General features: G+C 52.6%; 2 protein-coding genes across 2 annotated transcripts; one reads left to right on the top strand and one right to left on the bottom strand.

Moving 5' to 3' along the window:
• Positions 1 to 288: 288 nt before the first annotated feature.
• ZG16B (zymogen granule protein 16B) lies at positions 289 to 2,323 on the top strand. Its single transcript, XM_017511082.2, has 4 exons — positions 289 to 424; positions 510 to 591; positions 759 to 858; positions 1,852 to 2,323. Exons 2-4 carry the CDS (start codon positions 519 to 521, stop codon positions 2,192 to 2,194), a joined length of 516 nt encoding a protein of 171 aa, XP_017366571.1. The 5' UTR covers positions 289 to 424; positions 510 to 518; the 3' UTR covers positions 2,195 to 2,323.
• Positions 2,324 to 7,877: 5,554 nt separating this feature from the next.
• On the bottom strand, positions 7,878 to 9,616 carry LOC108290956 (zymogen granule protein 16 homolog B-like). Its single transcript, XM_017511079.2, has 2 exons — positions 9,334 to 9,616; positions 7,878 to 8,353 (listed from the first exon to the last, which is right to left on the bottom strand). Exons 1-2 carry the CDS (start codon positions 9,429 to 9,431, stop codon positions 8,062 to 8,064), a joined length of 390 nt encoding a protein of 129 aa, XP_017366568.1. The 5' UTR covers positions 9,432 to 9,616; the 3' UTR covers positions 7,878 to 8,061.
• Positions 9,617 to 14,534: the final 4,918 nt, after the last annotated feature.

The following is a 14,534-nucleotide window of genomic DNA, read 5'->3' as shown; positions in this document are numbered from 1 at the left end:
AGAAGGCCCCAACTCCAGGTCACCCATGGTGGGAGTGGGCCCCATGGAGCTTCTGTAGACCCTTGACCCACCACCCTCGGGTAGAAGCCGTCAGGCTGAGCTGGAGAAGGCTTGGAGCCAGCGTCTCCCCACCTCTGCTGTCCAGCGCTGCTGCCAGTGCTGACTGGAGACAGCCCAGAGGTGACTGTGAAATGCCTGTCACTGTCCCCAGCCCTGTTTTTGTAGGTTGCAGAGCCAAGACAGCAAATACCACACATCCGGGAGCCGTCCCCCAACAAGAGCCCCACCACCAACTCCTTCCTGTACCCATGGTGTCCTCTCACTCCTTCCTTCTGGATGGGGGCCCAGAGGGCACAGGAGGGTATAAAGAAGACCTGGAGGGACCCAGGCACAAGGAGACACCAGCGAAAACTCTCCCGGCCAGGTAAGGTGCTTGGCTCCATGGTGGGGCCTGGTGAGGTCATGCTGGCCCTTGCTTTGGAGTCAGGAGCCCTCTTGTCTTCCCCCAGATCCCTGGGATGCGCCAGCCAGAGGCCATGCTGCTGCTGCTGCTCACCCTCGCCCTCCTGGGGGGCCCCACCTGGGCAGGGAGTAAGTGGGTGGGGTCTGCTCCCAATCTCCCCTGCCTCCCTCCAGACTAACTCTGGTCACAGAACCACCCTGTTCTGGCTAGAGGGGCGGGTCCCCTCTTCTGGCAGAGGTCGCCCCCAGATCACGGCATGGGGATTTTCTCCCCCTTGGTTTTCTCTTCCTTGTAGAGATGTATGGCCCTGGAGGAGGGAAGTATTTCAGCACCACGGAAGACTACGACCATGAAATCACAGGGCTGCGGGTGTCTTCGGCTCTTATGGTGAAAAGGTGTGTAGGGCCGTGGTCATGGGCCCCACGCCATGTCCCAACCCGTCCCACAGTTTCAGGAACTCAGGGCAGGGGTTCCTGTAGGCACCTGTAGGCACTTTTCTCACTTCCTGTCCGGCTCCTGCCGATGATTCCCGGCTTGAGCAGAGAAGATCAGATGACCATCCCCCCACCTTCTCCCTTCAACCCAAACTCAATTCAACCAAAAATGGCCTTTCCATCCCCAAGCCTGATAGGAAGATCAGGGGAAAGTCTGTTCACTTACAGTCAGAGAAGACAGGGGGTGAGGGTCAGAGTGGACCACCGACTGAACATGAGTCACACAAGTGTTAGAGGCAGAAATCCGGGCCATTTCCCTAACATCAAGGTGTCTCTGCTCAAGGTCTGGGATGGGTTTCTGCCTTGCACTTAGGAGTTCTGGGGTCCTGGAGGAGGGCATGGAGGGTGAAGCCCAAGAGCAGAGGAGACAGCGTGTGGGCAGGGCGCGCCGGAGGGCTGCATCCTAGGAGGGCACCAGCGTGAGGGAGGGACGCAGATGAGCCCCCGGGGGAAGCGCTGCTAAGTGTGGGAAGTCACCTGCCCCTCGGCGGCCGTTAAGCTGCTCTGCTCAGAGTGACTCAGGCTCCTTGGGTCTGGGCTCAGCCAGAGGCAGCTCCTGTGTGGGCCACCATGACAGCAGCCGGTGCCTTCTGGGATCACGGGGACCTGGGCACTGCACGGAGCTCTCTTTGTCACCACCTCGGTGACTCCTGCCAACAATCACAGCCACTTTGCAGATGGGGAAACTGTGCCCAGAGAGGCTGGGTAACCAGTTCAAGATTGCAGAGCCGGAAAGTGGTAGAACCAGGGTTGGTGACCAGTGAGTCTGTGTCAGGGACCCAAACGCTGATGGTGCTGGTCTCTGCATCCCAGGAAGGAGGGTGGGGGCGCTGAGGACCTGGATGTGCTGGGCCATCCCAGATCTGGACATCCAAAGCTTTGCCTCTCTCCCAGTGTCCAGGTGAGACTTGGAGACTCCTGGGATGTTAAACAGGGCGCTTCAGGTGGGCAGACCCAGGAAGTCATCCTGCAGCAAGGCGAACACATCATAAAAGTCGTTGGCGCCTTCAAAGTTTTCCTTCAGGGTATGGCCCTGTGCACCAACAAAGACCGCTGTTTCTATTTTGGGAAGCTTGTTGGGAATTTCTTCTCTGCCTACCCCAGCCAAGAGGGGCAGGTGCTGGTGGGCATCTATGGCGAGTATGGACTCCTTGGCATCAAGAGCATTGGGTTTGAATGGAACTATCCACTAGAGGAGCCGACCACTGAGCCACCAGTTACTTCCACATGTGGATGAAAGGCACCCATGGGTCACTAGGGTGGGGTACAGGGCCATCTGGGAGGTGGTGGCTGATGGCACTGGAGTAACTGAGTCAGGATGCTGAATCTGAATCCACCAATAAATAATGCTTCTGCAGAATCAATGCATCCAGGTTTGGTCCTTGGATCTGGGGTACAACCAAAGCCTTCCCTGCTCCTTGGGGACAAAGGCCCCAGTGCTGGAGTCCAGGGAACGGAGATGAAGGGTAGGGCAGAGGTGACTCTGCCGAGGACAGAAAGACAGCAGCACCACCCCTTCAGGGATGCTGTGGGACCCTGTGTCAGTCCCACAGTCTTTGAGGAGTCAGGCTTCAAGGCCACCACTCCCCACTGTCCCTCACCCCAGACCCATCCAGCGGGCCTCCGCTGGCCACTCATTCCTGGGCTTCTCTGAGTGTTCAAGGAGCCTCAGGGAAGCCACCCACTCATCCATTCACTCAGCAGACATTTGCCAAGGCCTTGTCCTCACCAGCGTCCCCTGGCACTGGGGGTATAAAGAAAAGGCCCAGTTTCCAGCTGAGGGCAGATGCCTCGTGCGTGGTAGGGGATGGTGCAGAGGCAGATAGTGGCAGTTCACTTTGCCATCCGCATGGATGGGGACACATGCAGCTCATGGTGTGTAGGTACTTTCCCAGGGGTGAGGTGAGGGGGATGTGCTTCAGGGAAGTCTTCCTGGAGGTGGCAATGTCTGAGCTAAGTCTTAAAGGATGAGGGAGAATTAGCCAAGAGGAGACAAGGGGAGGAGGGCATTACAGGTTGAGGGCTCAGCATGAGCAAAGGCACGAGATGCAGACAGCTGGGGACAGCAGGCCTCACACTGCGGTAATTTGTCACAGCAGAAACAGGAAATCAGTACAGGCCCTGGACCCAGCCCATTCTTCATGTCCCCTTCCCAAGTCTCCAAGCCCACATTGGCACTTGCCAAGATCAGAGCCCCAGGGGCCTCCAGGGACAGGGTTTTCAGCCCTTTGGGACCATGAGCCACAGAGAGAAATTGATCCTATTTGATACAAAAGAAACAACACATGTAATGGAACAGCCAAACACCCAGTGATCATCTACTGCAACAGCCAAACACCCAGTGATCAACTAATGCTAAAGCCAAACAGTCAGTGATCAGGGAAAGGGTCAGGTCCTATTCCAGGGGCTCCACCCAAAGTCTGCACCCACAACAATGGAAGGACAGGACTTCATTTACCCTCATTTGCAAAATGAAGAAACTGAGGCACTGCGGGCAAAGTGACTTGTCCTACACAGCAGTTAGAGGCAGAGTTGGAAGTTTGCCTTGAGGTGGCCAAGCTGCAAAGTCTGGCCCCTGAACCTCAGACCTAGGCAAAGATTTCACAACCCAGCTTCATCTTTCTGCATGAGATACACACTGACATTTTTTTCTCTTCTCTACTTTTATTTTTATTTAATTTTAAATGCTGGTTGAGAGCCACTTCTTAACCTGGGGCCTGTGGACAAAAATCAGAAATCAAAAAAGCAGAGAATCCATGAACTGGGATGGAGGGAACATTCATCTCTTTATTTTTATTATCCTTGACTGAAAATTTTATGTTTCCTTCAGGTGTGAATGTTACCTCATATGCAACGCCCATGAAATGACCACATCAATTACAGGTATTGATTGACTTACGACCTATGACACTTACGACCATTCGACTTTACGACCACAATCGCTAGCCACAACTGCTCCGCGTCTGGCAGCGCAAACGTTGCCCAGCTGGGCGTACGACAGTGCGGACCAGCTTCCAGCAGCACTACCATCTCCGCGTGCATATAGCCTACTCAACTTACGACCAAATCGTGTTACGACCGGTCTGTTGGACCCAATCGTGGTTGTAAGTCGAGCACTAGCTGTACTGTGGTCACAGACACCTTGAAACTTACACTCGTCACCACTCCAAAATTATGACAATCAGATCTGCCATTCAACATGTTGGTAATCAAAGCCCAGGCATAGAACACATTTAAGAAAATATTTTGACAAGCGTTATCTGTAGTTGCTTTGCAGAAGAAACCCCTTTCTTTTCTGCAAGAGAAATGAGAAGTCCACGGGGTCAACTGGGGGCCTCCCTTGGACCAGCCCAGCAGTTCCATTAGTTATTGTTTACTTCTCAAAGGTCTTTTTGCTTTGTTTTGTTTTGTTTTTCTCTTCTGAGAAGTTAAGCCTGGAGATCAAAGCTCTATTTAATTCTTTTAAAATTTGTGTTTTAGTAAGTTTCTTTCACTTGTGTTTATTGTTTCTTTTATTTATTTATTTATTTATTTATTTTTTCTGCCCAGGCTGGAATGCACTGGTGCGATCATGGCTAACAGTACCCGTGACCTCCTGGGCTCAGGCGATCCTCCCACCTCGGCCTCCTGAGTTGCTGAGACTACAAGCACATGCCACCATGCCCAGGTTGGTTGGTTGGCTGGTTCGTTGGTAGAAACGGGGTCTTGCTATGTGGCTCAGGCTTGCTATGTTTTTATATACTAAATTTGGTGACCCTAACTCAAGATACTTTGGGCACTTTGAGAGAAGGATAGGTCCCAAGAGGCAGAAGCTGGCATGGCAGTGAGGTTCTGGCCTGTCAGAAAAGTCTGGCCCTTCTTGGAGAGAGCAGAGGACCAGTGGGGGAGAGAGAACTGCAGCTATCCAATCAGGGGAAGGCAGGGAAGGTCTTTTCAGCACCTGCTCAGATAAGCAGATTTCTGTCACTTGCCACTGAGGGGCCCCAAAGAAGCCAGCACGATCCTGGGGAGGAGCCTTCCTTCAGAAGCTTCTCTCTGAACCTCACACACCTTTTCTCCAGCCTCGACAAGCATTTCCACCCCCTCTACCCAGGCCTGTACCCCTTCACGCCCCATGTGGGGATGTCCAGGTGAGGCCAGGGGAACTGAAATGGGGACAGTGTCGGGTAAAGGCCGGGAGGGGAGGATGGGGTGGCTCCAGTGTTGGGGGGAACCCCGCAAGTGCTGGGGCAAGGGTCTGAAGCCTCAGCCTGTTCCCATATAAATAACGGTTTAGGAAAGAATTAGCAATGTAGGCACATAGTTATTCCTTTATATAATCGTATATAATCTTATAGTTACTTATAATCCTAAAGATATATACTCAGCATAACCTTTAATTTTACTAATGACAATCGGGTTATGAAGTATGGAACTGAGGTGACATTGTGAACAAAGTGACCCTAAGGCAAGATGCCCTAAGCCCTCTGTCATGACCGCATAAGGGCTGCTGGAGGGCGCCTCGGCTGTGCGGCAGCGCCAGCGCTGGGAAAGCCCCACTGTTTAGCCAGCTAGGGAAGGAGATGTCCAAAATGACCGAGACATCTCCTTCCTGGGGGAATTAGGAGAAAACTCCGCTCCTCCAAGCTCTGTGGCAAGGCCTGATGGCTGTCAGGGAGGCCCACAGACATCCGGGGGCTTAACTGTCTATGTGATGCTGCGCTTCAGCGGTCGCCTTCCATGTCCACTCTCACGCCCTGCTTCTGCACCTGGCCCCTCTTTTTCTCAGAAGGTAAGAACTAACATCCTCGATATTTCAGACAAATAGGCAAAGAGCACTGATGCAGTAGGTTTTCTCCACACCTCAGCTACATGAAAGTCCTGCCTCCCCCCCAAGACACGTGATTTACCTGACCCTATCACTGACCACCATTACTTCACCCTACCTTCCCTGCCTGCTGCTTTGTACTCCATAAAAGTCAGAGTGTCCAGGCACTCAGGGCCACTGCAGGTCTCCGCAATTTGGTTGGCAGTGGACCCCCGAGCCAAAACTCTCTTTTCTCTTTCTCTGTCTCTTTTATTCTACAGTTTCTCATCTCCGCACCAGCAGGGAGGGGCTCACAGAACCCTATGGGGCTGGGCCGGGCGCGGTGGCTCAAGCCTGTAATCCCAGCACTTTGGGAGGCCGAGGCGGGTGGATCACGAGGTCAAGAGATCGAGACCATCCTGGTCAACATGGTGAAACCCCGTCTCTACTAAAAATACAAAAAATCAGCTGGGCATGGTGGCGCATGCCTGTAATCCCAGCTACTCAGGAGGCTGAGGCAGGAGAATTGCCTGAACCCAGGAGGCGGAGGTTGCGGTGAGCCGAGATCGCGCCATTGCACTCCAGCCTGGGTAGCAAGAGCGAAACTCCGTCTCAAAAAAAAAAAAAAAAAAAAAAAAAAAGAACCCTATGGGGCTGGACCCTGTAGGGGTTCAGGGGCTAGGCTTTGCAGCTTGGCCACCTCAAGGCGAACCTCCAACTCTGCCTCTAACTGCTGTGTAGGACAAGTCACTTTGCCCTCAGTGCCTCAGTTTCTTCATTTTGTAAACGAGGATAATTGAAGTCCTGTCCTTCCATTGTTGTGGGTGGAGACTTTGGGTGGAACCCCTGGAACAGGACCTGACCCTTTCCCTGATCACTGAATGTTTGGCTGTAGCATTAGATGATCACTGAGTGTTTGGCTATTGCATTAGATAATCACTGAGTGTTTGGATGTTGTAGTAGATGATCACTGAGTGTTTGGCTGTTGCATTAGATAATCACTGAGTGTTTGGCTGTTGCATTAGATGATCACTAGGTGTTTGGCTGTTGCATTAGATAATCACTGAGTGTTTGGATGTTGCAGTAGATGATCACTGAGTATTTGGCTGTTGCATTAGATAATCACTGAGTGTTTGGCTGTTGCATTAGATGATCACTAGGTGTTTGGCTGTTGCATTAGATGATCACTGGGTGTTTGGCTGTTCCATTACACGTGTTGCTTCTTGTGTCTCAAGTAGGATCAATTTCTCTCTGTGGCTCATGGTCCCAAAGGGCTGAAAACCCTGTCCCTGGAGGCCCCTGGGGCTCTGATCTTGGCAAGTGCCAATGTGGGCTTGGAGACTTGGGAAGGGGACATGAAGAATGGGCTGGGTCCAGGGCCTGTACTGATTTCCTGTTTCTGCTGTGACAAATTACCGCAGTGTGAGGCCCGCTGTCCCCAGCTGTCTGCATCTCGTGCCTTTGCTCATGCTGAGCCCTCAACCTGTAATGCCCTCCTCCCCTTGTCTCCTCTTGGCTAATTCTCCCTCATCCTTTAAGACTTAGCTCAGACATTGCCACCTCCAGGAAGTCTTCCCTGAAGCACATCCCCCTCACTTCACCCCTGGGAAAGTGCCTACACACCATGAGCTGCATGTGTCCCCATCCATGCGGATGGCAAAGTGAACTGCCACTATCTGCCTCTGCACCATCCCCTACCACGCACGAGGCATCTGCCCTCAGCTGGAAACTGGGCCTTTTCTTTATACCCCCAGTGCCAGGGGACGCTGGTGAGGACAAGGCCTTGGCAAATGTCTGCTGAGTGAATGGATGAGTGGGTGGCTTCCCTGAGGCTCCATGAACACTCAGAGAAGCCCAGGCCTGAGTGGCCAGCGGAGGCCCGCTGGATGGGTCTGGGGTGAGGGCCAGTGGGGAGTGGTGGCCTTGAAGCCTGACTCCTCAAAGACTGTGGGACTGACACAGGGTCCCACAGCATCCCTGAGGGGGTGGTGCTGCTGTCTTTCTGTCCTCGGCAGAGTCACCTCTGCCCTACCCTTCATCTCTGTTCCCTGGACTCCAGCACTGGGGCCTTTGTCCCCAAGGAGCAGGGAAGGCTTTGGTTGTACCCCAGATCCAAGGACCAAACCTGGATGCATTGATTCTGCAGAAGCATTATTTATTGGTGGATTCAGATTCAGCATCCTGACTCAGTTACTCCAGTACCATCAGCCACCACCTCCCAGATGGCCTCAGCTTGGGTGGCCACATAACTGAACCTAGTGACCCATGGGTGCCTTTGATGGTCATTTGAGTCACTCAGTGGTCAGCTCCTAGAGTGGTTACTTCCATTCAAACCCAATGCTCTTGATGCCGAGGAGTCCATACTCGCCATAGATGCCCACCAGCACCTGCCCCTCTTTGCTGGGGTAGGCAAAGAAGACATTCCCCTCAAGATTCCCAAAATAGAAACAGCGGCCTTTGTTGGTGCACAAGGCCATACCCTGGAGGAAAACTTTGAAGGCGCCAATGACTTTTATGATGCCTTCATCTTGCTGCAGGATGACTTCCTGGGTCTGCCCACCTGAAGCGCCCTGTTTAACATCCCAGGAGTCTCCAAGTCTCACCTGGACACTGGGAGAGAGGCAAAGCTTTGGATGTCCAGATCTGGGATGGCCCAGCACATCCAGGTCCTCAGCGCCCCCACCCTCCTTCCTGGGATGCAGAGACCAGTACCATCAGCGTTTGGGTCCCTGACACAGACTCACTGGTCACCAACCCTGGTTCTACCACTTTCCGGCTCTGCAATCTTGAACTGGTTACCCAGCCTCTCTGGGCACAGTTTCCCCATCTGCAAAGTGGCTGTGATTGTTGGCAGGAGTCACCGAGGTGGTGACAAAGAGAGCTCCGTGCAGTGCCCAGGTCCCCGTGATCCCAGAAGGCACCGGCTGCTGTCATGGTGGCCCACACAGGAGCTGCCTCTGGCTGAGCCCAGACCCAAGGAGCCTGAGTCACTCTGAGCAGAGCAGCTTAACGGCCGAGGGGCAGGTGAGTTCCCACACTTAGCAGCGCTTCCCCCGGGGGCTCATCTGCGTCCCTCCCTCACCCTGGTGCCCTCCTAGGACGCAGCCCTCCGGCTCGCCCTGCCCACACGCTGTCTCCTCTGCTCTTGGGCTTCACCCTGCATGCCCTCCTCCAGGACCCCAGAACTCCTAAGTGCAAGGCAGAAACCCATCCCAGACCTTGAGCAGAGACACCTTGATGTTAGGGAAATGGCCCGGATTTCTGCCTCTAACACTTGTGTGACTCATGTTCAGTCGGTGGTCCACTCTGACCCTCACCCCCTGTCTTCTCTGACTGTAAGTGAACAGACTTTCCCCTGATCTTCCTATCAGGCTTGGGGATGGAGAGGCCATTTTTGGTTGAGTTGAGTTTGGGTTGAAGGGAGAAGGTGGGGGGACGGTCATCTGATCTTCTCTGCTCAAGCCGGGAATCATCGGCAGGAGCCGGACAGGAAGTGGGAAGAGTGCCTACAGGAACCCCTGCCCTGAGTTCCTGAAACTGTGGGACGGGTTGGGACATGGCGTGGGGCCCATGACCACGGCCCTACTCACCTTTTCACCATAAGAGCCGAAGACACCCGCAGCCCTGTGATTTTACGGTTGTCGTCTTCCATTGTGCTGAAATACTTCCCTCCTCCAGGGCCATACATCTCTGCAAGGAAGAGAAAACCAAGGGGGAGAAAATCCCCACGCCATAATCTGGGGGCGACCTCTGCCAGAAGAGGGGACCCGCCCCTCTAGCCAGAACAGGGTGGTTCTGTGACCGAGTTAGTCTGGAGGGAGGCAGGGGAGATTGGGCGCAGACCCCACCCACTTACTCCCTGCCCAGGTGGGACCCCCCAGGAGCTCGAGGGTGAGCAGCAGCAGCAGCATGGCCTCTGGCTGGTGCATCCCAGGGATCTAGGGGAAGACAAGAGGGCTCCTGACTCCAAAGCAAGGGCCAGCATGACCTCACCGGGCCCCACCAAGGAGCCAAGCACCTTACCTGGCCGGGAGAGTCTTCGCTGGCGTCTCCTTGTGCCTGGGTCCCTCCAGGTCGCCTTTATACCCTCCTGTGCCCTCTGGTCCCCATCCAGAAAGGAGAAATGAAGGGACACCTGGGGACAGGAAGGAGCTGGTGGTGGGGCTCTTCCTGGGGAACGGCTCCCGGATGTGTGGTATTTGCTGTCTTGGCTCTGCAGCCTACACAAACAGGGCTGGGCACAGTGACAGGCTTTTCATGGTCACCTCTGGGCTGTCTCCAGTCAGTACTGGCAGCAGCACTGGACGGCAGAGGTGGGGAGACGCTGTCTCAGAGCCTTCTCCAGCTCAGCCAGACGGCTTCCACTCAAGGTTGGCGGGGAAAGGGTCCACAGAAGCTCCATGGGGCCCACTCCCACCATGGGTGACCTTCAATTGGGGCTTTCTTCAGGCTCAGGCAATGCCTGGTGCCTGGCAGCATTCCTGGGACCCAGGCTGAGCTCGCCTCAGGCCTTGAGGGAGCCCAAGTGGACCACTCCGCCCTTTGTGTCCCCTGTAACAGGCACGTCAGACGCTGGGCCTCCAGGTGTGGCCCTTGGAGGCTGCCTGTGTCTCTCCTCTGTGCCACTTCTGGGTGTAGCGGGGATGAGCCCGTGTTCAGGGGCTCACAGGACATGGGAGGGAAGGACACCAAAGGTGCAGTCCCGGCCAGGACAGGAAGCAGAGGGCCCAGGGAGGGCAACCCTGCAGACCCCTCCTTCCAGGCTGTCGGTCCTCATCTGGGTGGGAACTGGCGCTGAGGTTTGTGGTGAGATAATTCTTTGTTAGAGAGGAGGGTAGGGGGCTGTCCTGTGCCTCGCAGGACATGTGGCAGCATCCCTGGTGTCCACCCACCAGAGGCCTGGAATACTCTCCCATGTCACAACCAAACTGTCTCCAGACAGGGCCCAATGCTCCCCAGTGCTGCCTGCCATGCCTGGGAGAAGTCCCCAGTCCCCAGGGCCCTGCTGCACTCAGCCCTGGCTTATGGCACAGTGGGCCTGCATGTGGAAAATGATGGGGGTCCAGAGAGGCCTCCTGCAGGCTCCCTCCCCTGCTCCTCTTTCTCTCAACATAGACCTACTCCAGAGATGCAGGCCCCTCCTTTTGCATCGGGGCAAAGAGCAGGGGAGAGTCAGGGGACCTGTGTCCTCATGGGGATCACAGCCTCATGAAGGGGTGAGGGGGACTTGGGATTCCTGAGCTCGTTCCTCACTGCTTCTCCACTGAGGATTTCAAACCATGGGACACCTTACACTAAAATTAAGTCCAGATGGATTAAAGACTTAAACATAAGGCCTAACACCATAAAAACCCCAGAAGAAAACCTAGGCAACGCCATTCAAGACATAGGCATAGGCAAGGACTTCATGACTAAAACACAAAAAGCATTGGCAACAAAAGCAAAATAGACAAATGGGACCTGATCAAACCCCAGAGCTTCTGCACGGCAAAAGAAACAGTCATTAGAGTGAACCAGCAACCAACAGGATGGGAAAAAATTTTTGCAATCTACCCATCTGACAAAGGGCTGATATCCAGAATTTACAAAGAACTAAAACAGATTTACAAGAAAAAAAAACAAACAAACCCATTCAAAAGTAGGTGAAGGACATGAACAGACACTTTTCAAAAGAAGACATATATGAGGCCAACAAACATATGAAAAAATGCTCATCATCACTGGTCATTAGAGAAATGCAAATCAAAACCACACTGAGATACCATCTCACACCTGTTAGAATGGTGATCATTAAAAAATCTGGAGACAACAGATGCTGGAGAGGATGTGGAGAAATAGGAACACTTTTTTACATTGTTGGTGGGAGTGTTAATTAGTTCAACCATTGTGGAAGACAGTGTGGCACTTCCTCAAGGACCTAGAAATAGAAATTCCATTTGACCCAGCAATCCCATTATTGGATATATATCCAAAGGATTATAAATTGTTCTATTATAAAGACACATGCACACATATATTCATTGTGGTACTGTTTACAATAGCAAAGACCTGGAACCAACCCAAATGCCCATCGGTGATAGACTGGACAAGGAAAATGTGGCACATATACACCATGGAATACTATGCAGCCATAAAAAACGATGAGTTCATGTTCTTTTTAGGGACATAGATGAATCTGGAAACCATCATTCTCAGCAAACTGACACAAGAACAGAAAAACAAACACCGCATGTTCTCACTCATAGGCGGGTGTTGAATAGTGAGAACACATGGACACAGGGAGGGGAGCATCACACACTAGGGTCTGTTGAGGGGAATAGGGGAGGAGCAGTCGGGGGTAGGGAGGTTTGGGAGGGATAATGGGGAGAAATGCCATATATAGGTGACGGGGGTGGAGGCAGCAAACCACATTGCCATGTATGTTCCTATGCAACAATCCTGCATGTTTTGCACATGTACCCCAGAACATAAAGTGCAATAAAATAAAAAATAAAAAACCTTTTATAGTCTAGTAAAACTTTAGAACATCTTTTGTTTTCTAAGCATGTTATCATTACAAATTCAAATCATACTATATTTGCAAAAAAACAAGAAATAGAAATTCCATTTGACCCAGCAATCCCATTACTGGGTATATATCCAAAGGATTATAAATCGTTCTATTATAAAGACACATGCACACATATGTTCATTGCGGCACTGTTTACAATAGCAAAGACCTAGAACCAACCCAAATGCCCATCGACGTATGGTATTTGCTGTCTTGGCTCTGCAGCCTACACAAGCAGGACTGGGCACAGTGACAGGCTTTTCACGGTCACCTCTGGGCTGTCTCCAGTCAGCATTGGCACCAGTGCTGGACGGCGGAGTGGGGGAGACGCTGGCTCAGAGCCTTCTCCAGCTCAGCCTGACTCCTTCCACCCGAGGGTGGCGGGTCAAGGGTCTACAGAAGCTCCATGGGGCCCACTCCCACCATGGGTGACCTGGAGTTGGGGCCTTCTTCAGGCTCAGGCAGCACCTGGTGCCTGGCAGGGTTCCTGGGACCCAGGCCGAGCTCACCACGGGCCCTGAGAGACTCCAAGAGCCCTGAGCTGTGGTGGCTGATGGTACTGGAGTAACTGAGTCAGGACGCAGAATCTGAATCTACCAATAAATAAAGCTTCGCAGAATCAATGCGTCCAGGTTTGGTCCTTGTTTCTGGGGTACAACCAAAGCCTTCCCTGCTCCTTGGGGACAAAGGCCCCAGTGCTGGAGCCCAGTGAATGGAGATGAAGGGTAGGACAGAGATGACTCTGCTGAGGACAGAGGCTCCCTGAGGCTCCCAGAACACTGAGAGAAGCCCGGGACTGAGTGGCCAGCAGAGGCCCCCTGGATGGGCCTGGGGTGAGGGACAGTGGGGAGTGGTGGCCTTGAAGCCTGACTCCTCAAAGATTGTGGGACTGACACAGGGTCCCACAGCATCCCTGAGGGGGTCGTGCTGCTCTCTTTCTCAGAGGAGAAAACCTTATGCATCAGCGCTCTTCGCATATTTGTTAGGAATGTCAAGGACATTCATTCTTATCTTCTGAGAAAAAGAGAAACCAGGGGCAGAAGCAGGGTGTGAGAGTGGACATGGAATGTGACCACTGAAGCCAGCATCACATAGAGACAGTTAAGCCCCCGGATGTCTGTGGGCCTCCCTGACAGCCATCAGGCCTTGCCACAGAGCTTGGAGGAGCGGAGTTTTCTGCAAACTTCCCCAGGAAGGAGATGTCTTGGCCATTTTAGACATCTTCCCTAGCTGGTTAAACAGCGGGCACTTTGCCAGCGCTGGCGCTGCCGCACAGCTGAGGTGCCCTCCAGCAGCCCTTATGCAGGGGTCACAGAGGGCTTAGAGCATCTTGCCTTAGAATCACTTTGTTCACGGTGTCGTCTCAGTTCCATACTTCATAACCCGATAGTCATTAGTAAAATTAAAGGTTATGTTGAGTATATATCTTTATGATTATAGGTAACTATTAGAGTATATATGATTATATAAAGGAATAACCATGTGCCTACATTTTTAATTTTTTTCTAAATCAATATTCACATGGGAACAGGCTGAGCTTGAGACCCTTGCCCCGGCGCTTGCGGGGTTCCCCCCACATCTCCCCCCTTTCTTGTTGAATCGCCATAGCCATCATTTTTTGTTGTTGGCTTCTAGTGTCCCTTTGGATTCCTCGTACAGGTCGGCAGACTAGAAATAAACAACACAGACAGATAAGGGTTAACACTGCTAGGTGGGGCGTGGTGGCTCACACCTGTAATCCAAGCACTTTGGAGGCCAAGGTAGGGGGATCACCTGAGGTTGGGAGTTCAAGACCAGCCTGACCAACATGGTGAAACCCCGTCTTTTTAAAAAAAAAAAAAAAGAAGAAGAAGAAGAGGAAGAAGAAAAGAGTTAACACTGCTAGAAACACTACTGAACCTCCAAAGGACTTCGTCCGTTCCGTAGGGTTGAGTCCGGATAAGTTATTGGTGATTATGTCAAATACTCCTGATCCGTGTGCAGTATTTAAATGAGCCTGGGAGGCTTCAAAGATTTGCTCTTTTAATTTAGAGATATCGAGAGTCAAGTTTCCATCCCATGCTTTTAAATGTCTTCTGACTGATTCCCAGTGATGTTGAGTTTCATTATAAACACAAGATGTCGGGCCGGGCGCGGTGGCTCACGCCTGTAATCCCAGCACTTTGGGAGGCCGAGGCGGGTGGATCACGAGGTCAAGAGATTGAGACCATCCTGGTCAACATGGTGAAACCCCGTCTCTAC

The sequence above is a fragment of the Cebus imitator genome, unplaced genomic scaffold, assembly GCF_001604975.1.
Source record: "Cebus imitator isolate Cc_AM_T3 unplaced genomic scaffold, Cebus_imitator-1.0 Scaffold444, whole genome shotgun sequence".
In the NCBI taxonomy this organism is placed as follows: Eukaryota; Metazoa; Chordata; class Mammalia; order Primates; family Cebidae; genus Cebus; species Cebus imitator.
This window is presented reverse-complemented; position numbering and strand designations above follow the sequence as displayed.